This window comes from Oculina patagonica, chromosome 6 (assembly GCF_052425735.1).
Source record: "Oculina patagonica isolate OP01 chromosome 6, crgOcupat, whole genome shotgun sequence".
NCBI classification, from domain to species: Eukaryota; Metazoa; Cnidaria; class Anthozoa; order Scleractinia; family Oculinidae; genus Oculina; species Oculina patagonica.
This window is the reverse complement of record NC_135763.1, coordinates 31,807,970-31,833,241: the sequence shown is the minus strand read 5'-3', so window position 1 is coordinate 31,833,241 and position 25,272 is coordinate 31,807,970. Positions and strand designations below refer to the sequence as shown.

At 39.2% G+C, this 25,272-nt stretch overlaps 3 protein-coding genes and 1 pseudogene across 4 annotated transcripts in view; 2 read left to right on the top strand and 2 right to left on the bottom strand.

Annotated features, from left to right (window-relative positions):
• The window catches only part of LOC144658099 (uncharacterized), a 131,070-nt gene that overhangs the window by 11,065 nt on the left and 94,733 nt on the right, over positions 1 to 25,272 (bottom strand). Inside the window, exon 20 of one of the 2 annotated variants that reach the window (XM_078518430.1) lies at positions 1,474 to 1,599. The exons of the other annotated variant lie outside the window; for it this stretch is intronic. Within the exon in view, the coding sequence (XP_078374556.1) occupies positions 1,474 to 1,599 (126 nt within the window). The remainder of the gene's footprint in view (positions 1 to 1,473; positions 1,600 to 25,272) is intronic. 2 annotated transcript variants of the gene reach the window in all.
• LOC144658315 (uncharacterized) lies at positions 1,923 to 2,989 on the top strand. The gene has a single exon (XM_078518730.1). It carries the CDS (start codon positions 2,118 to 2,120, stop codon positions 2,946 to 2,948), a length of 831 nt encoding a protein of 276 aa, XP_078374856.1. The 5' UTR covers positions 1,923 to 2,117; the 3' UTR covers positions 2,949 to 2,989.
• On the top strand, positions 3,269 to 5,365 carry LOC144658316 (uncharacterized; annotated as a pseudogene).
• On the bottom strand, positions 8,373 to 24,679 carry LOC144658123 (uncharacterized). Its single transcript, XM_078518462.1, has 16 exons — positions 24,393 to 24,679; positions 20,558 to 20,893; positions 19,890 to 19,952; positions 18,898 to 19,092; positions 16,294 to 16,572; positions 15,362 to 15,559; positions 14,879 to 15,067; positions 14,151 to 14,330; positions 13,859 to 13,939; positions 13,234 to 13,389; positions 12,421 to 12,603; positions 11,854 to 11,985; positions 11,223 to 11,342; positions 9,855 to 9,980; positions 8,803 to 8,934; positions 8,373 to 8,427 (listed from the first exon to the last, which is right to left on the bottom strand). The coding sequence occupies exons 1-16, from the start codon at positions 24,469 to 24,471 to the stop codon at positions 8,381 to 8,383; spliced, it is 2,496 nt and encodes an 831-aa protein (XP_078374588.1). The 5' UTR covers positions 24,472 to 24,679; the 3' UTR covers positions 8,373 to 8,380.

Genomic DNA, 25,272 nt, shown 5'->3' with positions numbered 1-25,272 from the left:
ATCGGCCTTTTCACCTTTAACCGTCGACCTGAGTTTTAGGCAAGTCGGTATGATGTTGCTGTTCGCGCATCTGATGTTAAACAACCTGTGGTTCTTCCATCTAGCGATTTTGTCGTCGATCTTTTCCATTTCTCTGAGCTCTTTAAGAACATCTCGTCCTTGTTGACTCAGAACAAAGAAGACCGGCGTGGTATACGACATCGCATGCAATGATTGCGGTGAACATTACATTGACGAGACAGCGAGAACTCTGGAGAAGCGACTAAGTGAACATCAGAGACAAACAACATCTGCGATCCAGGAACACCAGTCTCAGGCCAACCACCAGATCGACTAGGAAGGAGTCAAGATTCTTGATAAAGAGTCGGTAGACGTCAAAAGGAAAATCAAGGAAGCCATCCATATCAGACGTCAACGCCCAACGCTGAACAGAGACGGGGGCTACGATCTTCCCGCCATTTTTGACCATCTGTGGTCACGTGATTAAACAATTTGCATTCACGAGACAACGCGAGCTAATTTTAATCGCTGATGAAGACTGTGCGATACAGTCGAAAGCTTCGTTTATAAACTTTTCAGACCTTGCGACAAGAATATTGTTCGACAAATTTCTTATTAACTTGTGTTCCTTACCATTTTAACAATGGAAAATGGGGCCCGATTAGAGCCCGATGTGAGTTCGATGTGGGGTCGATATCGATGTCAGACTAATGTAAGGTCGATGTGGGGCCGATGTCAGACCAATGTGAGGCCGAAAATGGAAGGCCAATGTGAGGTCGATGTGGGGCCGATGTCAGACCAATGTGAGGTGGAATTGTGAAGAAGGTGGAGGCAAAAAGTAAAATTGCATCGGTGGTGGTGAAGAAGAAGGAGATAGAGTTTTACAAACGTTTTTGCCGAGGTTTAGTTTAACAGTTTTTTTTTTATTACTAAGTTCACTCAAGCGTATGGACTAAGACTGTAGGTAATGTTTGCAATAACAAGTTTGCATAATCTCTGTTTGTTCAGGTAAATGATTTCAAACACAATGTGGCCCAAAATAAATTGAAGCCTGTCAAGTCGGTTATAACAGCCAAGATGAATATAGTACATGACAACCCGGTCGAGTCGTTTATATCAGGAAAAGTAAAATATAGAACATGATATCAATTGGAGTTGAATTAAATCCACCGCATTTTAACTTATAAGTCTATGAATTCACTTCCGTTAATGTATTCCGCCTCTTGTAAATGAGATTCCACCTAAAAAAAAAACGGAGTAACCCTGCTATACTAACATGTACTGGCCTGTCGAGGTACTAGTAATTTACTTATGTCCAGAAATGCACGCAACAACGAAAATGACGAATTTGGCGAAATTTCGTCAAATGACAATGCGTGCATTTCTGGACATATCTCTAGTAATTGGAAATGTTTTTGCACATTTTCACTATTTTTGGTTTTTGTAAATTTGCAAAAACCTTTTAAAACTCACCTTTACAGCTTTGATTGATTTTACTTGCGAGGTATCCTGTGCGACAGGGACAAGTATATGTTCCCATTTCGTTTGAACAGAGCTCTTTAGGACCACATGAACCGCTGACCAAACACTCGTCTATATCTGTAGAAATGTTGGGAATATAGAAAAGAATGTTAAGATACACGTTAAGTTGTTATTAAGTGTATTCCACTAATTATGCGAGGACTGTTTTTGTTTAGGTGTAGCTGTTTTAAAAGGATTTTTTCATTTTGTTTCGGAATATTTTTGTTGTATTTTTTGTTTCTCTAAGATGGTTAGCCATGTATGGTGATCAGATCTCTTTTGCTGACCTTTTTTACTGTATTGTATGATCATGATGTAACACGCTCTCTGATTGACCAATTGATAAAGTGTTTGCCTCCTTAACAAAAAAATCCCGGCTAAAATCTTCTGAACACAAGTGTTATTTTCCACTGGCTGAGTGAAACGAAATAAGTGGAAAATGTTTTTCTCACACACCGCTGGGACCTGGGAAAGGGTCATGTGACTTTTGGCGGGCAGTTGTTTTTGTTGCGTCCGCCATTGCTGACCTTTTTTGTATTTGTCGGATTTAATCTGGTTTTTATCCGAAGTCCAAGGTTTTTCCGATCTACAATATCATGCCTAAGGAAAGTAAACGTTCAAAGACTAGCTCACGAGCGGTCCAGCGCTTGGAACCGTACAATAAGAGCCCAGCTGGACGATCTCACAGTCGGTCGCAACACGGGAGTTCGGCCGAGTCATCGCGGGAGAAGGAGCGAACGCCAGCAGCGGTAGAGGATCCCCCTTCTTGGGCGAAGGAATTGCTCAATCAGCAGAAGGAGTACGGACAAGAATTGAAAAGACTCAAAAGCGAACTCGAGTCTACTAAACGTTCGAAGCATGAGAAGCAGGGTGACAAAGAGCCTGAGTTCAAGTTCGAGGGTAACAAGAAGCAGTACCGTTTGAACAAGGATGTGCTTGGAAAGATCAACACGGCAATGGACACTAGCGACGATGAAGAGCGAAAGAATTTGCTTCTAGAACGTGAGGCTTTACTTGTGGAACGTAACAAGCATATTTGTCTCGCGGATAACTATGGCTGGGATACTGTAGAATGTTATACGGCAGAGCCACTTGCTAGCGACTCCGGAGATGAGAAACGCATAAAAAAGGCGATAAAGGAAAGTAAACTATTGAGAGAAGAGAAGCGTAAGTCGGTGGCCCAAACGAAGTGGAAGAACAAAAAGATTCCCCAGCGGGACGATCGGTCTAGGCGCGTGGTTCTCGAGAAATCCAGTGGCTATGTTTCGGCGGGAAAGTCCCTCAACAATACAGCACGTGATTCACAGCAAGTCTGTTTTCGTTGCTTCCGAAGTGGCCATTTCGCGCGCGAATGCCGAGCATCCGTTGTGGGAAAAACAACCGAGTGGTCCCGAAGTACGGCACAGTCTTCAGGAAATCAACAATAGAGAACTTGTTGCTACCGATTGCGAAGAAGATAGTTATTATTCTGGTGAGCTTGATTGTGTTGTGCCATCCCTGTGAAAGGAAGGCTGAGAGAGAGACTTGATTTTTGGAAGAGTATTGGGGCCAGCAGGTGGGTGCTTGATGTGCTAAGTGATGGCTATAGTTTACCTTTTATGTCTCTGCCACAGAGGGCATTCTTTCAAAATCATCATAGTGTTGCTGAGAATGTAGATTTTGTAAGTCATAAAGTTTCCAAGTTACTTGTTTCTGGCGCTATAGCTGAAGTCTCTAGAGAAGTTTGTCAGTCTGCAATCCCTTGGGTGTTGTTAGAAACTCTGCAGGCAAGCCTCGCTTGATTCTTGATTTACGTTATGTTAACCAGCACTTACGGTCTTGTAAATTTAAATATGAGGATATACGAACTGCTGCAGACTTGTTTTCTATGGGTGATTGGTTTTTTAAGTTTGACTATAAGAGTGGCTACCATCACAGAGATTTTCCCGCTGCATTGTCGTTTCCTTGGATTCTCTTTCGTCTATGAAGGTCGCCTTAGATTTTTTCAGTTCTTGGTCCTCCCGTTTGGTTTGTCCACGGGCCCTTATCTTTTTACTAAGATTCAAAGAGCGCTCAGTCAAGCACTGGAGAGGAAAAGGCTTCCGAATATTTACCTACTTGGATGATGGGGCGGGTGCACATCAGGTCCGGGAAGTGGCTGTGAAGTTGTCTGCATTGGTACGTGAGGACATTGCTTTAAGTGGGTTTGTTGCTAATGAGGAGAAAAGCCAGTGGGTTCCAGTACAGTCAGGAGAGCTCTTGGGATTTGTTATGGATTTGCAGTACGGAATTTTTCATGTGCCGGAAAGGAGAGTGCAAGACCTTAGACAATTGATAAACATGATCGTAGAGAAGTGCTTTACAGTTTCTGCAAGATGACTTTCACGCATAACAGGGTCTCTAGTATCTATGGGACTTGCACTTGGCCCAGTTGTGCGTCTCTGGACACGTAGTATCTACAGTGATATATGCCGTGCCAATTGCTGGGATAAGCCTTTCTGTATTTCGCAAGAGAGCCAATCGGAGGTGCTGTTCTGGAAGGACAATTTTAATTGTAATGGGTACCCTATCTGGTCTCCCAGTCCAAAGGTAGAAGTTCTTTGTTATTCCGATGCAAGTGGACAGGGCTGGGGAGGATATGCTGTACAGTTTTCCGAGAAAGTAGCCAGGGGTAGCTGGTCTCGTGCGGATAGCGTGAAGAGCTCTTCATTCCGGGAGGTGAAGGCCATCAGGCTTGTCCTGGAATCTTATTCTGAAGAACTCAGGGGGAAGGATGTTCTTCATTGAACGGATAATAAGAATGCTGAAATTGTTCTGTCAGTTGGTAGCCGCAAAAAAGAGTTACATCAGGAGGCAGTGGCAGTTTACAAACTGTGTCGACAGTTGAACATTCGTTTGTCTGTTGAATGGGTGAGCCGGGACAACAATGTGGAGGCAGATATCTTGTCAAGGTTTTATGACCCCAACGATTACATGCTGGATCCTTCCTGCTTCCATTATATCGATGAAGTTTGGGGCCCTCACACGGTTGACCGTTTTGCAAGTGTGCAGACAAAGCAGCTAGAGAGGTACTGCAGTAGATATCGCAATCCAGGGTGTGAGGCGGTCGATGCATTTACTGTCACCTGGTCAGAGGAAAACAATTGGCTTTTTCCACCCCCTTATCTCGTACCACGTGTACTGAGGCATATGTCAGCTGGTGGTGAGGATGGCACTCTACTCGTTCCCCAATGGCCTTGAGCTGTTTGGTGGCCACCCCTGGTTGAGATGACTGGGTCGTGGAGAACCTTCGTCACTGACTCAATTGTGATTCAACCGTATGAAGGGATTTTTCTATCTGGAGCAGAGGCTAGCAGTATTTTCACTGCAGGGATCCCGTCCTTTCATATCATTGCTCTTCGCCTTTGCTTTAGTGACCAATGCAATTGACAGTGGATACCGTGTGCTGTTTTGGCATTGTCTTGTAGTCAGATATAGGTACTGAGGGATTGCTATGTCCCTGGAAGAGCAGGTGGCCTGTCTACCATGTAGCTGTTATTGTTAAATTTTTTGTCACTACCGTTTGGGTGTATACAGTGCATTTCTGCTGTCATGGCAGTTAAGCCTCTAGCTGTGTTGGCCAGAGAGGCTAATCGTGCTATTAAATAGCTGTATTTTTACGATGTTATCCTCATGTTGCCGTTTTGGGCTAGTCAGTGCAATTGTTTTGCTGTCATGGCAATTTTGACCCCAGCCGTGTTGGCCAAAGGGGGTTATTGTTCCCACCAAGACCACTTGTGGCCGTGTTGGCTATGTGGTGATAAGAATGTGGAATGTGTGCATGCTCACCGTTTGTTGTAACTGTTATCCTCTGTTGGCATTGTTCTTTGATGATGGGATTTGCTTTAGTGATGTGTTAAAACTGGTTGCTCACTGTCGGCATAATTTAATTGCAGTGCCTGACTCTGTCCAGAAGGAGGCGAACTTGTCTGTTTGGTTGGATGATGAGCTCTTGAACCATCCACAGCTGCAGCCACTGGCTAGATCTCTACCTAGTATTTTAGTTCAAGATAGAGCACCAAAGACTGTCAGTTCATATGTTCGGGCATATCAAGCATGGAAGAAATGGGCCATCCAGTGTAGTGCCACAGCTTTACCTGCTGATCCTGTAATTTTTGCCCTGTATTTGGTGCATCTTATCCAGCAAGGGAGCTCAGTTTCGTCGCTAAACTCCGCGGTATATGGTTCTAACTGGGTTCACAAGAAGAGTGGTTGCCAAGAGCTGAGTGATCACCCCATCATCCGGCAAGTAGCAGAAGCTGGTCGACGAATTCTGGCAAAACCTCCAAATCGCAAGAAGGCCTTAGAAGTGAGCGAGGTCATGGGGGTCATCCGTCGGCTTGAACAAGGCCACCTGGGGGATATTCAAGTTGCGGCCATGTTTGCATTGGGATTCTTTGGCTTCCTTCGTTGGGACGATCTGAGCAATTTGACTGTTGATAACCTTCAGTTTGCAGATACCCATCTGGCAATTTTTCTTGCGCAGAGGAAGAATGACCAGTTCCGGGAGGGTTCTTGGGTCTTTATAGCACGCAGCGATTCTTCACCATGCCCTGTTGCAGTAGTAGAGAAGTTCTTGAATGTGGGCAGCGACGATAGGAAGTCACGACTCTTTCGTCGGATTCTGCATACCAGAAAGAGGATGGAGCTCAGAAAGGAGCCCATGTCTTACAGTCGGGCGAATGAGCTAATAAAGAAGGAGCTGTTGCAGGAAGGGCTTGAGCCAAGTTTGTATGGAATCCACAGTCTAAGAGCAGGAGGAGCATCGGCAGCGGCAGCCCTGGGAATACCTGATAGACTCTTTCAAAGGCAAGGGGGATGGCGAAGTGAGAAGTCTAGAAATAATTACATTCAGGAGTCTCTCGAGTCACTGCTAACTGTTACTAAGACAATCCAAGGCTAGGAACTAAACAAACTCTTAGGCTGTCATTGCAACGCTATGCAGTTGTTTTGAAGATTTTCATGTGTCTTTATTTGGTATAATGCTAAGATGAGCATCCGGACTAGAACTGATCAGACTCTTAGGCTGACATTGTTAAGTTTATGCTATCTGTTTAGATATGCTCCTTCCTGTGATCTAGTGTGTTTTATATGAGTATCGGGCAGAATATTTCTGTAACCTCGAGAGGAACATGCAGAGATAATCGTTTTTTTCTTTTTCTGCCGAGATGATACTGTCCAATTTTTAAGAAAAAAGTCAGATACATTAGGGATACGTCATTTTCAATGTGACTGTTATTGTTGGTTTTTTAAATTGTTAGTTTTTCTTTTCTCGGCTCTATACTTTGTGCCGTTGTGGCGGTCGGCCTGGCATGGCTACCAGTGGTGTGTGAGAAGTGTTATTTTCCACTGGCTGAGTGAAACGAAATAAGTGGAAAATGTTTTTCTCACACACCGCTGGGACCTGGGAAAGGGTCATGTGACTTTTGGCGGGCAGTTGTTTTTGTTGCGTCCGCCATTGCTGACCTTTTCCCACCCACCCGCCCTAAGATTTTTAGTTTGTGCAGTATTTTTTGTTAGCTTTGCCATTGTGCAATTTTTCCCTGTGATACAGGATGTACATGTATGGTTTTGTTGAGTTTGTAATAAAGGTCAGGTGGCGGTCGGCCTGGCATGGCTACCAGTGGTGTGTGAGAAAGGGTTTTAAGTCGATCACTCACATCTTTCAGCGCTTCGTGCCTGCGACAAGTATTTGCATCGAGTTTAGAGTGGCTCACTGGATTGTCTGTGTTCTTTGTAATTGGCCAGAGTGGTTACTTTTTTTTTGTTTTTTGACTCTCAGTTTAAATCTACTCTAAAGGTATTTAGCAATTACGAGGCTAAAAATCATTTCAAAAGTTTTTCAGTGGAACGTAAACACTCACGCAAATAAGTATAACGATTACAAGTGATAGCCATTCGCCCCACCCAATAAAACAAACAAAATTATCAACCGAGTGAATCCTAAAGTACGACAGGTAACATTTTTAAAATAAAACTTAACTGAATGAATTATAAAGTCCTCCGGTAACAGCTTAAAGAGACTATGTCACGGCTAAGTTAATATTATGTTATTACACTTTGTCAAATATTCGCTTATGTTTTATGATCAGCGGCATGAAATGTGGAAGCTGCGTTTGTCGTTTGCGATGTGCTTTTCGCTAAAGAGCAAGAAGTTAAATTTTAAAGCGCTGCCGCTTGCGCTTCTGTTCAGTACTTTGTAAATGCTTCCCAAGAAACCTCTCTTGAGCAAGATGGTCAAGTATAGTGCCGGGGAAACGGTCTTTTTATCCCTTATGCGCCAGCTCTGATGAATAACGAATTTACGAGGCCTTCTTATGATTCGCTTTCATAATTATTCCTTACGAAGTTAGTTTAAGGAAAATTGTACTTTCTGAGCCTTAAGCGGGAAATATGTACAGCAAAAACACTACGAAGATTATTTGCGAAGGCTACACGGAAACGTTTCCATAATGACCGCACGCTGTAATGGAACGAGCTTCGAGCTTTTTGACGTCATAAATTGGTGTTTATGATGGCTTTGCAATTGAATTGCACGTGCTATGTTATGTTGCATTGCTTCCTTTTCTCAATGTCACCTCAGAGCAAATTACCAGCAAGTAACTAACTGAGAAAAATCATATCTTTCACATCTGAAAATGTGAACATCCGAAACATTCCTATCAGGGGCACCCATCGAGAATATAGTTCAAAACCTCTTAAAGATGGCACCGTTAAACGTATTTTAGTATTTAAACGGTAGATATAGGCATATTTTTATCCCCTAAAAATTTTTATCTGTTCGGATTTCCTAGCTGAAAGTCTAGTAATCCGAAAGTTATAGGGATCAAAACTTACCTTTTCAAAAAAATTTCAGCCAGAGAAGGACTCCCGAAAATTCTAGGTGACCTTTTTAGAGTAAAAATCCGTTAAAAATGAACAATTATACCATTTTTTAGATATTCGAAAATCCTAGGAAAGGCAGGCAAGCAAAAAAATTTGCAATGAATGTTCCGAAAATTCTAGATTTCAAATCGTCTCCCGAACAGATATTTTAACATTCCGTTAGGTGCTCCTGTCCTATGACCTTCCGATCGTTCCTACTATTATTATTCTTATTCTTATAACTTACTTCGCAGCACTTTACTTGCTATCAGCAACTCCTAGTTTTATATATTTTAAGAAATTTGGTAGTCAGTTCAGTTTGGCTTAAATCCGTGACACGGTCCCTTTAAGGTTTGTAACTTCAGCAACTGTTTATTACCACAGAATCTCAACACTTACCAAAGCAGTTCTTCCCATCGTTAGTTTTACTCTCGTAGCCACCCACGCAGTTACACTTGTACGACCCCTCAGAATTGATGCAAACTGAGTTTGAACCACAGATGCCTTTCTCTAATGTGCACTCGTCCGCATCTGTAGCGTAAGAGAATTACTAATAACCAAACATTATGTCTAGACATAATGTTGTTTGTGTCGAGGCATGTTTTTTTTTGAAAACCCGTTGGGAGGTTCCGTACCAGGTACGAAGATGAACCAATAGCATTTTAGGGCGGAGTTTGCAAGGTCGTTTATCCTAGGAACGTGCATCGATATAAAATATGGATTTATAGATGTGAATATTTTCCTTTTTTAACCAACAATGACAATTTGTGTCGCCAAAACATTATATTGAGACCCAAGACGGTGGTTTTTGAATGGTATGACGTCATAAGAGCAATATGACGTCATAGAAATACGTGAATAATCTATAACAATATTAAAAAATGTTTTCATATCGCAAGGACTTAATGGTTGTTTCTTTTAGCACAGCATTCAACAGTCCCAAAGTAAAAAAATATAAATAAATGTGACATTTTATAAATACAAACGAGTTTATTTTTCAAGATTTAGCCTTTAAACGGACACTGTCACCAGTTTCACTGGAGCCTTAAGACAAGAAAACTACCAATAGTGGTCCAATTTTGTTAAAAATCACTATGCAAGTGTGCTAAAGCGATAAAAAATTGATATTATTGTGATGCCATCAAAGAATTTAGATCGAAACTTGAAAAAATCAGGCTGATTTTTTCAAGCTTTGTTCTTGCGGACTGCTAAAACACCTAAAAATTATCATAGCTCCCTTCTTCCTTTAACAGCAATTTACTTCATATCTCCATCTTGATGTACTAGGTGATATTTATGTACGAGAAGACCTATTCGCCAATTTGAGTACTTTTTACCGAAAAGCAACAAAATCCCCGTGAAAGTGTCCCTTCAAGGAACAATTTTACCATGGATCTTACCTTCCGTAACAAACATTGTTTCATGTTTCATCACCATTCTAGCGTACTTACCAACACATGTCTTGTTAACGTTCTTGAAAAGATATCCTTCTTTGCAGTTACACAGACGTGAACCTTTGATTTCCTTGCAAAATTGATTTGCCGTGCAGTTTTGGTCAGTCGAGCATGGTGGTAAGACTGTTGCGACATACAAATTTAGTATCATATGGTTATTTTAAAACCTATCCATTTTGTATTACTGATGTGGGCATGACTCTTTGGAAGACTAGACTTTCATTTTGCTACAAATTATGAATTTGTACAAACGGTGAATATTTTTTAATTATATATCTTAATCTTTTACCTGCATGTGTTTACAAGTTTATATTGTTACAAGTGCTACAAGTACAAAGTGTTACAAGTGTGTTTACAAGTACAGTATTTACATTGTTACAAGTACCTATTACTTATAGTGCTTTAGGGGTGGGGGGGGGGGGGGTGTTCTTTTTCTATTCGATTATTAAGAAAGATGTTCTATTCGGTATTTGGGTAACACTTTATCAGCAAAAGTAGATAGGTGAATAGCTTTATTTTGCATCTTGTAGATGTAGAATCTCATAAACAAGGTCGTATAATTACATTTCGGAAATGATGCCAAATAGTTTTTCTTCAATTGTTGGAGTAAAATTCGAATTATTGACAGCATTAAACCAGTGGATGACAAACGGTGAATATGATTAGAGAAACTAAAAGTTCTTTTGTATTAACATCACAAGCCAAATTATGGCAATATTTTTAATTGTTCCAGCAAGGATTTGAACGTGGGGACTTTAACCGTACCTTCATATATTTACATTTTGAACAAAGTAGCAAGGTACACTTCATGTGGGTAATACACCCTCACTTAAGCTTATTGTATATATAGAGCAAATAATGATTACGAGAAAGAAATTAGTGCAGTATAAATATCCTAGTATGTGCGTAGAAGAAAGTTATTTGTACTGTAGTCAAGAAAAAAATGGCTAGGCTGTAAAGAAGCCTACGATCACAGACGTATTTCAGGCTGTCGTTTCCCTCCGCGAAATACGTTTGCGTTCGCAGGCCAGTGAAAAAGTTGATCTAGCAGACCCAATAGGTCATTTCCGAGTACCCTTTGCCTTTGTTTGAAAACTAGTCTACGTGCGAAATCATTCAAATGAAAATGAGTTTGATTTGCATGAAAATGGACCTGTAGGTGAAACTCATTTTCAAATAAATGGTTTTACACGTAGACTCATTTGAAACAGAGGTTTTAACTTCTTGATTATGTGTTTACTGGAATACCTGAGCTTGTGTTGAAAATTTAAAATACACTGTTAAATCTGAGTCCCAAAACATGCGCGTTTTCCCCATTTTTTTCTTCCTTTTTTACCTTCTGTTTATTACAAGCAGTGAACTTACTTAAGCAGACATTCTGGCCATCCCCAGCAAATCCATGGTTACACGTGCACTTGAAAGAACCATGTGTGTTGGAGCACGAGGCTTTCACGTGACACGGATTGCTTAAGCATTCGTCTATATCTAATGTATAAATTAAAGAGAAACTAGCACAGTAAAAGTACAGTAAAAGCCCGCGTGTAAGAACCAACATTTTTTGAAGTCTGGCAAAATAGGTGCTTGCATTATAAGATAGTTATTGGAAACTTAGGGTAAGAAGGTTTTAACTAAGGTTCTTAATTTCTATTTAACAATAAGACTACGAGCCTGAGTTCCATGTGAGCGAATAGTCAAAAAACGAGGGCGAGTAGTCTAAGTGTTTGAGTAGAAACTGTGAAGGGTTGTAGTCCAAAACTCATAATTTTACTTACTATTAAGCCAAAAATCAAGAAAAATAAGAGCAACGCGAGCGCAATCGCCCCCTTCAGGACCCTTGATGTAGATATCAATTAAAAAAAGCAAGCTTCCTGGTTAGAATGTTTACAATAATGTAACTGTAACCCACATAAAAGAACCTGCTTGGCGTTGCTTGGCTAAAGAGGTTATTATATTTGAAAATTGGATATATCGTTATACGAAAAGGCGATAAGTTTACCCGTGCATTTGTTATTTCCTCGTCCAGTCAGTTTGAAGCCACCATCACACTCACAAGTATATTTATTAGGGTGATCCTGGCATCTGAAGTTACCAGAACACTTGACTCCGGGATTTTCACATTCATTCACATCTAGATAAAAAGAAAAAAAGAAACAAAATAAAGATAGTTTCACCATCCTGTAAGTGCTTCTTCTCCTTTACGTAAAATGTATCATCATCATCATCATCATCATCATCATCATCATCATCATCGTCGTCGTCGTCGTCATCATCATCATCATCATCATTCATTCATTCATTAGCCACTTTAAATTTAATATTAATCCAAAAAACCACCAGGCTTATAGAGGAGACCACCTCGGTTAGCAATATGTTAGTAATTTAGTTGTGGATGTACGGCTAGGTCAGTTCAGACTCTGTCTTCTGTGAAATTAAGTTAAAGATAGAAAACCAAACCAAGTTTTACATTACCTCTGAGCACAATAACAGAGAGTAAATAATACAAATAGTGCGAGGAATGTATCTAAACATTCCGTGCCTCATGTTTCAGGGACTAGACAGTTACCTAATAACGGGCCGTTGTAGATTTCTACTTCCCGAAAATTAAGTACTGCTCTATCGTGTTGCCTCCACAGTTCAATTGTGACATATCTTGCTTTGGTGTCTTTAGGTAGTGTTATTGTTTGGACTGGTTCTTTGGTTGGATTTCTAAAAAAGGACAGATATTTTCCTTCATTGAATCCAGCATCTGCCAAGAAAGGTAAATAAAAGCGTTAGATTCATAAAGCAAGTTCGTGTGGTCAGACAGAAGGCGTTGAGTGAACCAATTGAAATGGTCTGCAATCAATTTAGTCAATCAATGATATAACAGAATAATTAATAATTTATTTGTTTACAAGCAGGTCTGGCCAAAAATCATCATTTTGTAACATTTTTCTATATTTTTCCCGCTTTTTGAAACATAATTGTACGATTTGTTTATTTGTACATTTCATAAAGATAGCGGCTCTAATGATGTCACAGCCAACAAAAATTATGTCATTTTGTAGAGAAAGCTAAGGGCTCTCTACGCAGTGCAAAATAACTTCGCTGTGTCTTAATAGAACGAAAACTCTCTCCAGCCGGGTATGTACAAAAACCAGTTGGAGCCCAGCGCACTTACCAATAGGTAACTGCGCCTCACACCCACCGGTAATGAATGAATGAATGAATGAATGAATGAATGAATGAATGAATGAATCAATCAATCAATCAATCAATCAATCAATCAATCAATCAATCAATCAGTTACAGCGTATAAGGTCCAAGGTCGGTAAACTCTGAATGAGAAAGTAGCATAGTTTAAGGTACCCAGTACCTTACTTGCCAATCATCTTACCTACATTCACTATAATCCTTAAATTCTCGAGGTCAGCTGGTTTGTACTTCTCACTTGTAACCACGCGTACCAGATGGACTTTACATATCGCTTTCAAGTCTACGGACCACCATGCTGGATAACCCTTGCCAGTTCCAGCTGTTGAAAAAGTCTCGTCTGGAAGAAAAATCAAATAATCGCATGTTCAAAAGCACTTCGGAATTAAACATTTTCGTGAAGAAGAATAACACTCGACATTTCGCGACTTCTGGAGCCTTCCACGGCTCTGTTTACAAACATTGTACTGCTCATTACTCTGCCTGTGCTGACGAAGATCGTTTTTTATACCGTGGACTTTGTCATAAAGTGGCTTGCTTTATTGGGGTTCCACTGAACAGTCCTCGGGGATATTTTGACATCTACGTCTTAGGTTTACTGAGTCCAACAAAATTGATGAATATAAACACGTAAACTATACGTCACAAAAAGTATCATTTTATGTAAACATGTACAATTTTTTAATAAAATCGAAAAAAGTCAGTCAAGCATTTATTATTTCCAAAAATTGCATTTGTTACCTCTTAGTCAATATTTTCCTCCCTGATACTAAAATCAGGATGGTGTTCTTGTTGTTGTTTATACTCACCTATTTTCTGATCACATCCTCTGTAAGATTGTTTTTTCGTTTTTTCGTTTGAGCTTGTGGGACGTTTAGCAGCAAGGTTAACTAGAAATAGAATAGGAACTTCAATAAACCCCTGTCAGTTAATGGATCGATCGATCGGTCAGTCAGTCAGTCAGTCAGTCAGTCAGTCAGTCAGTCCGTCCGTCCGTCCGTCCGTCCGTCCGTCCGTCCGTCCGTCCGTCCGTCCGTCGTCGATCTTAATACCAGAAAAGAAGTTGACGAAAGTCGCTTGGATAAGGAAACATATACTTACTTATCTTTGTCTGGAACACCTCCACCTCGCACAGCGATATCTGACGCTGGGGATCTTGTTTTAAGGTTATTTCTAGAAAACTCCCTGCAACAGTCTTCTTGCATTCAAAGTAGTTCCCTTCATCTTTTTGGTGGGAATATTTAGGAATAGTTGTGCAGATATTCTTCGTGTCACCTTTACCTACAAAATTAAAAAAATGTAAACGCATTTTCCAGTTCTCCACTGTAAAATGCACACTGAAGACTGTACGATATTTAGTTTTTGGGCTAAACGATACATTTGTTTTAATTTTAAAGATAGGAATAGTTCTAGGGCTAGTGTAGACTGAGTTGATTTACAGGGTTAGTTTTCAATCAATCAATCAATCAATCAATCAATCAATTAATCAATCAATCAATCAATTTTCCTTTTTATTGGTTTAAAAGACCCGTCATAAAAGAAGAATTCTTGATATACATGGCTGTGACAGTACCAGCATATTGACTGAAATCTTTTTTTGTTTAGTATTTGGTTAGTGTTAAGGCTTGAGCAGTCTGCATCTTACACTGATTAGTATTACCCTAAATAGATAATGAGCAGTCTGCATTTTACACTCTAAATAGATACTGGTGTATGATGAAAACCAGAGTGTAACTGAAAACAACAGACGAAAAGTCAACAAACTAAAAGGGGGCCTTTAAAGACGTCCTTTCCGATTTTTATTCAACTTTTACAAAGAAAACACTTACCAACCACAATGTCAAAACCTTGAAGATTTGTCGAAGGTTTGTGTAAGATGAAAACAACGGATACATTGACATTAGCTCCCAACTCCAGTTTCCAGTTTGACGCCGTGAAACATGAACCGAGATCTCCGTCATTAGCCACATGACTTGACTTGGGCTTGGACTCAGAGAACTGGTTCAAAACGACGTTTACTGTATCATGAAAAAAACGTATTCAGTAACAATTCCGGGCCCGTAGCTAGATTGTTCTCTAATAACCGAGGCAATAGCTGTGTCGAAGCTAGGCAATGCTACCATTCAATTTGAGAATAAAATATAGTATATGTTTGCATGTAAGCATCCGTTTGGATGATAAAACAAGATTTACTAGAGCCGCCTAATGTTATCTAAACTGAGATAAGCTCTGGAAATATGGGCCATTTGACTCAAGGCTTCCCTTATTTACAAAATAAGTCGCCAACAAATTAAATGGAAGTTCATTCTTACCGTATGGGTCGGCGTAAACTTCAACCTCACACAGATTCAGTATGAATGATCTAGTCTCGATTTTGACGACATTCCCGTACATATAAGGTTTGTCACATCCGAAGCTCACCAGGCGATTTCTCTGTATCATGCCTTCGTAATAAGCGCACATTTCCAGTTTTATTTCTCCACTTACACGGTTTATATTATTGTTATCGCCTGAAAAAATTGTATTGGTTAAATTTGCTGTTTCTTTACAGACAAGTTAACTTAATGTTATTAAATTTTGTCAAATATTCGCTATGAAAGCAGTTATGAATCCTATGTGTACTTGTACTGATTTGACTATGTGACTGTGTCATGCGGTTCTAATCATGATCAAGACCCACATTTTACCCTTGCTCAGAAATGCTCACCATGGAGTCTCCAGTAGCTCAGTGGTAGTGCATCCGACTAGATTACGGAGGGTCGTGGGTTCAAATCCCTTCTGGATCTCGGAATTAATGCACAATTTATCATGCTAAAGTAAATGTTTGCAAAGGAATTAATTTTATGATTCTAAACGATAAAACCATAGCTTCATTGCAGCCCAAGTGTGCACGTGTCTCCCGGGCGTTATAATGTAAAGACACAAGACGACAAGAATAACTTTGAAAACTGTTCCGGCGGACCATATTTCAAAAACCCACATCGCAGTCCGATTTAATCTTAGACACTTTTGGTCAGGTCTTTTTGGTGGCCATTTCCTTTGCCTAAATTTGACTAAAATACGTACTGTATACGTATGCTTTCAACTGAAAACTTATTTTAGTAGGGTTGCCAAGCATTCCGTTCCCGCAGCATCTTCCAAGTTGTTTTAAAATTCTATCCTCTTTCTGCCAAACTTTAAATGTTTGATGACCAATCATGCAGAGTTTTTTTGGCGGTATTGTCATTAGAAGATTATAACTTACCTACGGACACCTTGACTTTACGCAACGATCTCGCAGACGTAGTAATACGAACCAGAAAGATTGGGTAATAATCGTTTAGATGTACCATCAGCCACGGATTGTTATCAGTAAGAGATCGGAAACAGGTCTTGATACGACCATCAACCACAAATCGCCCAAAGGCGGGAACTTCTTTGCAAACATATTTCTTACATCCAGCATAGTTATCAGTGGAGGATACAGTCGTTTTCATCCCTAATGCAACATTCTGTTTGCTGTGTCGTATTTCCGATTCCAACCCTATTGAAGGTATAATAATACGTTGTAGGCCTTATCCACAGGCAGCCCAAGCTAACGATAAGAGCCACAGTACTTTAAGACTCAATTTATAAGGATTTGTATGGGGATGAAACAGTTTTCTTTTACGATATAAAAATTCGAACATTTTATGAATAAAATTGACTTACACTGTTGCAGTTTCGTGTTCTTTCTTGTTTGCCAGATCCTCGAGCCAATTTGAAGCGATTTGGACGAGTTATTGCTCGGCGAAATTTTGAACACGTGTACTTTATTAAATATTCCCAAGGCTGGAAACTATTTTCGACAGCATCTCACTCGAAGCAAAATATCTTCCGTGAAATTGGTCAAATCGCTACAGAATTTCCAGCACCATAATCTCCGATAATTTCTCTTTCCTATCGTTGTCCATTTAGTTCCGAGTGCCCCAGTGAAGCGTAGAAAATTCTTCCAAAGTGCGAGTTTTGCTTTTCTTGTTATGCGCGGCCCATCAAACCACACACAAAATGGCGTCAGGTCGACAAAATCGACTTCAGCGGTGGGGGCATGGAGTTATTGTTACTTACTCCAAAATACGCTGTGAGACCCGGAGAGGGCGATTTTCTACCGGAAATAAAAACCGGCGTTTAAGGAATCACGTGCCGGTGATTTTCTATTTCCTGTAGAAAATCGCCCTCTCCAGATCCCACAGCGTATTTAAGAGTTAATGACAATATCGCCATGCCCTCCGCCACTGAGGTCGATTTTGTCGACCTGACGCCATTTTGTGTGTGGTTTGATGGGCCGCGCATAACAAGAAAAGCAAAACTCGCACTTTGGAAGAATTTTCTACGCTTCACTGGGGCACTCGGAACTAAATGGACAACGATAGGAAAGAGAAATTACCGGAGATTACGGTGCTGGAAATTCTGTAGCGATTTGACCAATTTCACGGAAGATATTTCGCTTCGAGTGAGATGCTGTCGAAAATAGTTTCCAGCCTTGGGAATATTTTATAAAGTACACGTGTTCAAAATTTCGCAAAGCAATAACTCGTCCAAATCGCTTCAAATCGGCTCGAGGAGCTGGCAAACAAGAAAGAACACGAAACTGCAACAGTGTAAGTCAATTTTATTCATAAAATGTTCGAATTTTTATATCGTAAAAGAAAACTGTTTCATGCATCCCCATACAAATCCTTATAAATTGAGTCTTAGAGTACTGTGGCTCTTATCGTTAGCTTGGGCTGCCTGTGATTGCACGAGAAAAATCATTTGATTATTTATTAATAATATTCATGAAAAAATTGCGAGAAAATAACATGCACAAATCTGGTACAAAAACAATTTATTCAAACTCGGCAAATATCATCACGCGTTCATTCAAAACAAGGTCAAAGCCCAAACAACGTACAGGTTCCTTAATGTTTTAAAAGTTTTTTAGTCGAAAAATCTGGCTAAACAATCAAACGAATTGTCTGAATAAAATATTCTGGGTTTTACCTCTTCCAGAGATTTCTTTCTGCTCCTACTTGTCGAGCTTTGCTTGGGCGCTTTCAACTCGACGGCAAGCCAAGTGAAGCTGTTTCGCTTTTCATTTCAACACTTCCTTGGACGAAACAATTCTCTTTCTCGTACAATAGAAAGCCTATAAGTTCTGTTCTCTAAGTACAGTGTCTTTCAAGCGATGTAAGCATAACTTTGAGGCTATCTGGTCCATAATCTTCGAAAATGTGTTTGTTGTTTTTGAATTCGGCGAATACGGCGTAAATAAACTGCTCAAGCAAATCGTGAAGCCGGCTAAGTCGGCTTGTAGTTTCGATTTCGTCGCCATTCAAATCGCGCGTGGAAGCGTTTGATTGGCCCTCTGTGGCTGCCTTTGTTTATTAACCAATCAAGATGCCGCGTTTTAATTTGTTTCTTTTTTCTGCACTGAATTTCCTCATTTCTGCACTGAATTTCATCATTTCTGCATCGAATTTCCTAAAAACTGCATTTCTCTAAGCCAATCAGATTCGAGAAATTTTTTGATGTATATTATTAGTATGGGAATCCGACGGCAAATATCTTTTACAAAAACTGAATTCTGGACGACTTATGAATTGTAAAGCTATGATACTTGGCAAAGTTTTTGTTCGTCAAGTTTGAAGGATGTAGCTGGGCTAGAAAGCGTTCAGTTATGTTTTTAATTTCCCATTCACCTGTCTATATTTTTTTCCGCATGATTGACAAAGGGACAATTCTCTGGAGAACTTCACATGATTGGGCAATTTAAGAGATCTATTTTTTAGCTCAACTTGTGTTTTTTATGAGGATTTTAGCCATACGATTTAAGTATTTTCTTAATCACCTTGGAGCGACTTTTGAACACATCGTTCGCCAGGAAGTACAACATTTCCAGGAAGTGGCTTTGAAGAAGAAGGAACAAAACCTTTATTACACGCGCAGTGATAAGCGCCCGGAGGGAATGACGAGCTGATATATGTTGTATCACATTGTGTTCCTTCCTTGGCACTGCACTTAGTTTCTAGCAGACAGATATCGCCTGTGCAGAGAGTAAATTTTAAGTTTAGTCACAATTAGACATGGCTGTCTTTGGTATTCTATCACAACTATACCAATAACGTTTAAGTAAATCTTTCAGCACAACCTTAGAAACGATTTACCAATAAACAAGTTGAGGACATATGCATAGTGACGTCAAAATCTGTTTCTATGGTAACGTCATATGAGGTTAAAGATACACTATTGTGGACCTTTCGAGGCTAATAACTCAAAAACTAATCGGTGAAAAATCTTCCTTTCACAAATTTTTATCCAGCTGGTAAAATGAAAATTTGTGCAAAATTTTAAAGAAATCTGCAAAAGGATTCGGAGCTACGTTATTTTTGCATAAATTAAAGGTGTTTCTGAGCATTTTTGACAGGATTTTTTAAAAAAATTGTTCGATCGTTTCTTTTTTCTTTAAGACAAAAAAATATGAAAAACAAATTCTTTTACCGTCTAGTTTTAGAGTAGTTAGCCTCAAACGGTCGAAAATAAGGCATCTTTGACCATCTTTGTAGTTGTCATTTTAGCCATTTTTAGCTTTTTTTTTTCTTATTGTTTATTGTTTGTATGTACCTATTTTAGCGTTTTTACTATATTTGCACGTTATTTTATTCTAACACCGAACTTGAGAATGACCGTTGAACGGTCGAAACGTCGTTCGTCGTTCACTTTAAGCGTTTTATTTTATTATTAAATCAACTTCAAAACACTTGTTGATTCACTTCTAAATCATTAGTTAAATGCAATCCAGACCGTCCTTAGATTTTTATACACTGAAACTAATTAGTTTACCTCTAACTCGAAGATCTTCCCTCTTGCAGCTAAACTCTCTTTTTTTCATTTCCTCTCTTGGAGCTGATGACATTAAATTTCAACAAAGCACAATCAGCATTGCAATTTCGTTGTCAGTCAGTCGTTGTCTACTAAGGCTTACTTGTAAGGGGGGAGTTCACAAGGTAATTGTATGAATGAAAACGTAAATGTTTTCTTAGAAAAACATTTCCGTGACAGAACGACAAAATACGTCTTCAGGCCAGCTTACAGGCAACTTTTTATGGGACTATTTTTTATTTGTTCATGTAGATGAGAAAAAGTGGCCAATTTTTGTGTGGCCGAATTTGCATAAACTAGTCAAACCTCAAATGTCACACACGCATGGTGTTTTCTCATCATTTTGTTCTTCGCGTTCTTTTATTTTAACCCTATGATCTGGTTAAAGAGAGGTTAAAGAGAGGTAAAACATTTTGGTGCACTGAAAAGGCACAAAAATACTACTGGCAAAAGAACAACTGGGAAAAATGTGGTTGACCCATTTTATGCAAATTGCGAAACTTTTTCAAATTATCACGTGTCTGTCGCATGAATGAAATCAACATTCGAGTTTTGTGCTCACACTGCATTTTGGAGAAGCAAGTAATCAGAAGTGACCAACAGATAAAGTACAAATTTCATATACTTACGCTTATAAAAAGTGTTCACCCTGTACGTTGGATTATTATTGTCGTTAATGCCAAAGATTGTTCCATTAAGGTACGTATCGTAATTATCTGGACCACAGGTATCGCTTGGCAGCCCTGTTTCCAAAGGCATTAAAACAGGATAATTTTTCTTTAAGCTGTCTTTTCTTGGTGGCAGACCTATAACAACGTCTTTCCTAGAAATTTCAGCTTTAAATCCGTGTGCAAGACTGAATTTAAAGCTGTCGTTTTTAGTATATTTAAGGAAGCTTGCTTTCTTGAGGTACTTTCCATATGTGCGGGGAATGAGATACCCGATGTTTTCGTCTATAGCCTCATCTGCAATAAAAAAAAGTCAAAATAAAACAATATTTGCACTTATCACACGCTGTTATTTCTATTTAATATTGTGGTTTAATCATATCAGTCAGTAGGAATTACATAGAGGGGTGGGGTGGTGGCAGGCTTTTACGGTTAACGGTCACAATTTTGGTTGTTTTAAGGCTAACGGTTAATTTTTTCCATTACGGTTAACAGAAATTAAAAATTAATTTCCCATGTTTTTAAAAGTTAAAATTAATTTCCATTATTAAAAAAATATTTTTGGTCTTAGGACCATTCTGGGACGATGAAGTGACCTACAACCCGAGACAATACTGTTGGGAAGGTCGCCAAGTTTTCGCTCCCCCTCCCCCTCATTCAATGTTGAGGTATACCTAGAGACTTCAATCACAGCATATTGTCTATCATAATGTTCAGTAATACTTCAACATTGATATGGGGGAGAGGGGGGCCCATACACCTTGTGTACGTACCTATAGTTCAGATTTATTTAAAAGTTGTGGAAATCAAAGCGATCATGTGCAACCTTCCCAAGGACTAATGTCTTGGGTTGTAGTCTGTTTTATTTAAAATTACTGACCGATTTTTTACGGTCAACATATTTTACGGTTAACGGTTAAAACTTTCCAATTTTTATGCCTAACGGCTAAATTTTTGGCCGTTTTACCGTTAACGGTTAACCCCTTTGAGGCTCTCTACATAGGGTGCACAGAAAAGGGAAAACGAGCAAGCGTGATGCTAAAAAAAGCGCAATGCGAAGCTGTATTCACTTTTGTAAACGGTCGGTGTCATTTCTTAAAGGGACTATGTCACGGAGATTTCGCAGATTTTTGGTCTAAACTGTTCTAAACTTAGTGGAATGCAACCTGACCCATAAAAACAATATCTTTGAACATCGAAAGGAAGATATAACCTTAACTTGTGAAAATAAATCAAGCTGCGGCTATAAATATCGATTTTTTTGAAGACGAGTGGAAACAATTCGAAAACGTTTGCCTAAAGTTTTCAAATTGCAATCCGTTTCCATCCGCGCCATCCGCGGCCAATAATGTCAGCTATTATTCATTCATAATATTTTTCCGTTTCTGATTGGCTTTCGATCCCCAGTTAATTCCAGCTAACCGGCTAGCGCTGACCAAATTTGGAAGAAGTTCCTATTATACGACGATTTACGTCATTTAAATGACGTCAATTGTCCAATATCAAAAATTAACCGATCGCAACCTCGTTCCCACGTTACACGGCAACTGCTCCGATGCACAACGACTGGGAAAATGACGAGATTTGTGCAGTTTGACGAGCAAAATATCACCAAATTATCAGAAGACAAGGGGGAAAAAGCAACGAAGGCGAATCAAACTATTTTTAAAGCTATTTTTAAGAAAATACAATTTCTGAACCAGCCACAGTGGAGGACTTGGCGCAGTTACTTCTACGTCGAAGTTAGCAATGGTGGAAACCTGTACTCGAAAAAGTCGCGTTGTGTCATCAGAATTGGCTTTACTAGAGACTTCAAGCAAGTGCTAAATATCGACATTATACATGATAGGGAATTTTAATCTAGGTAACCGAGTTGTGAAGTTTAAATCAAATTTTAATGCGAACGTTGTTGTGTATTTGTGTACTTTGCGTTCTGTGAAAACCATATTAAATTCATTTTCTGCATTATTTGGAGCTCTGGAAATATTTTAAATGAATAATAAAACAATTATTGAATACGGCTTTCGCATGATATGAAGAATTATGCAGATCTCGGAAGGTGTTATCCGCCGAAGCCTTCACCCTCCTCGATCTACATAATTCTTCATATCGTACTCAGCCTCATCCAATAAGTTTTTTTTTACCGTTTGGCCACCTAACGCAAGTCAACGCGAGTTTTGCTGTACTACCAATTGAATTGCAGCCCGCGCTGTAGCATTGAAATAGCTCGTTTGACGAATTTTCGTTCACTTGTGAGTAAATTTGCGACTCCGTTAGGCTACCTAACGTAAGTCTGAACACAAGTTTAAAGCTCTGGCCAAACAGTGGGTGCAAAGAGTCGCAAGTTCAACTTGCGTATGGTGGCCAAGCGGACACGCAAGATAAGCCGCAAGTGCACGCAAGTTTGCAAACAGTCATTTAAAATGCTACGAGGTGCAATTCAGTATTGCACCTGCGAAACTGAAAAAAACTCAAAAAAAAAAATGCTTTGAATTGCGATGGGTGACCAAGTGCAAATTTGATCTCGAACACAGTTAACGCAAGTTAACGCAAGTGCACGCAAGTCCTGGCCAAACGGAGACACAAGCTATGATCAAGCAGACAATGCTATATGCATCAACCGTGTGGACATCATGCTCTGCTGAGAATTTACAAAGAGTATTTAAGCTTCAGAAACGCGCCGCACGTGTAATACTAAATGCGGATACTAAAGCGAATAGCGTACAGCTGTTTAGAGAATTGGATTGGGTTCCATTTTATCATGAGGCAAATGTAAATAGGTTATCAATGGTATACAAACGACTGTCTGGGGACTGTCCACATTATTTGTCACAGATGCTGATAAGAAACGCCGACATCAATAAAAGATCGAGCAGACATGGACTACTAAACCTTGTCTGCCCCCGATTCAAACGGGAGTCAGAAGGCGGAAGGTCTTTCACAGTATCGACTACACGCCTCTGGAATACTATACCCAGCATCATAAGGAACAAGCCTAGTTTAATAAGTTTTAAGAAGGCTACGTTTGAATTTTTTAAAGATACATACAAACATTTGGATCATTTTACTTTTTAGTTAATTCTTTTATATCAATTTCGTCATTTTAGAGTAATTTTTACCTAGTTTTTATATTATAGTGTATTTTTAACTAAATTTTGTAATTTTAGATTGTTAGATTTTTAGCATTGTTTTTAGTTCTTGATTGTATTTTATATTAGAGGGCCACTGGTTTGTCAGTTTTTTACTGTTATGTGTTTACCCTCTATAAATAAAGTTGATTATTATTATTATTATTATTATTATTATTAAGTGGTCGCAAGTATAGTCTCAAACGATTGGGTGTTAAATAGAGGATAATACATGGTCGCGCAGAGATATGAAATTTATCTTCTTGAGATCGACATTTCACGAGTGAGTTCAGTGAATGAGCAATATATTGTTTGAACACAAAAAGATAAATTTGATATTTCCAAGCAACCATGTATTATGTTGTTAATCATATAAACCTACTAGTAACGATGTTTTTGACGAAGCCTTTCCGACGATTTTCGAAGATTTACAAGATATTTCAAAATGTTGTACGAAGGTCGTGCGAATCTTTCCGAAAATTTCCGGAGGTATCCGAAGATTGCCGAGGAAAAACCGAAGATGTTTCGACTAAAATATATCGATTAACTTTGGCTTATTGAGCGTTGAAACGTGGCAAATTCTGCGAGCTGATTGGTCATTTTTATCGATTTGCTACCACTCGTTTTACCACTGCAGTTTATATAGTAAAAGGTAAAGTTCAACTTACTATTGATATAGACCTCCACTTCACAAAGGGTCAGTTTTTCTTTTTTGTTCAATATGATGTACACGTATTTGCCAAGCATTGGTTCAGCACAGCTATACAGCCAAGGTTTCTTGGGCACTTGAAGACGACACAGTGGGTTTCGTTCACGAGCCTCTTCTTTATGATCACCTGCAACAGTACAAATATCATGCTTTGCTAAAGTACACTGATTCTTCTTAGTTTTGTTGTGCGTTGCATTGTAAATTGACGTTGAGCAGTTCAAGTCTAGTTCTATTCCTAATTCAGCTAATTTTGGGCGATAAGAATCTCAAACTCATTAAAAATTAATCAAATTAAAAAAAAGAAAATCATAACTGTGAAGGAGGTTGGTATACCCGGTCTAAATTGGCATTTATTTTTACGATTTTATTTCAATCTTCGTTAACTCCGTAGTTTTTGTTTAGATTGAGAAGATATATCAAGCACTCGAGACAGTGTTTCATCGACTATTCAAACACCTCGAATTTAGTCAAAATACTCCGCTGCGCGTCGTATTTTCAACTCTCTTGTCGGTGTTTGATATCCCGATGAAACGCTGTCGCTCGTGTTTGATATATTACACTTCACATCACATCACATCACATCACATCACATCACATCACATCACATCACATCACATCACATCACATCACATCACATCACATCACATCACATCACATCACATCACATCACATCACATCACATCACATCACATCACATCACATCACATCACATCACATCACATCACATCACATCATTGGGTAAAGAGGGGCGATTATATAGTACAAACTCAGTACCGGAGGATTTGAGGAATTGCAGTTTATTCTTCATAAACGCACTGTTGAAGGATTCCATGACAGAT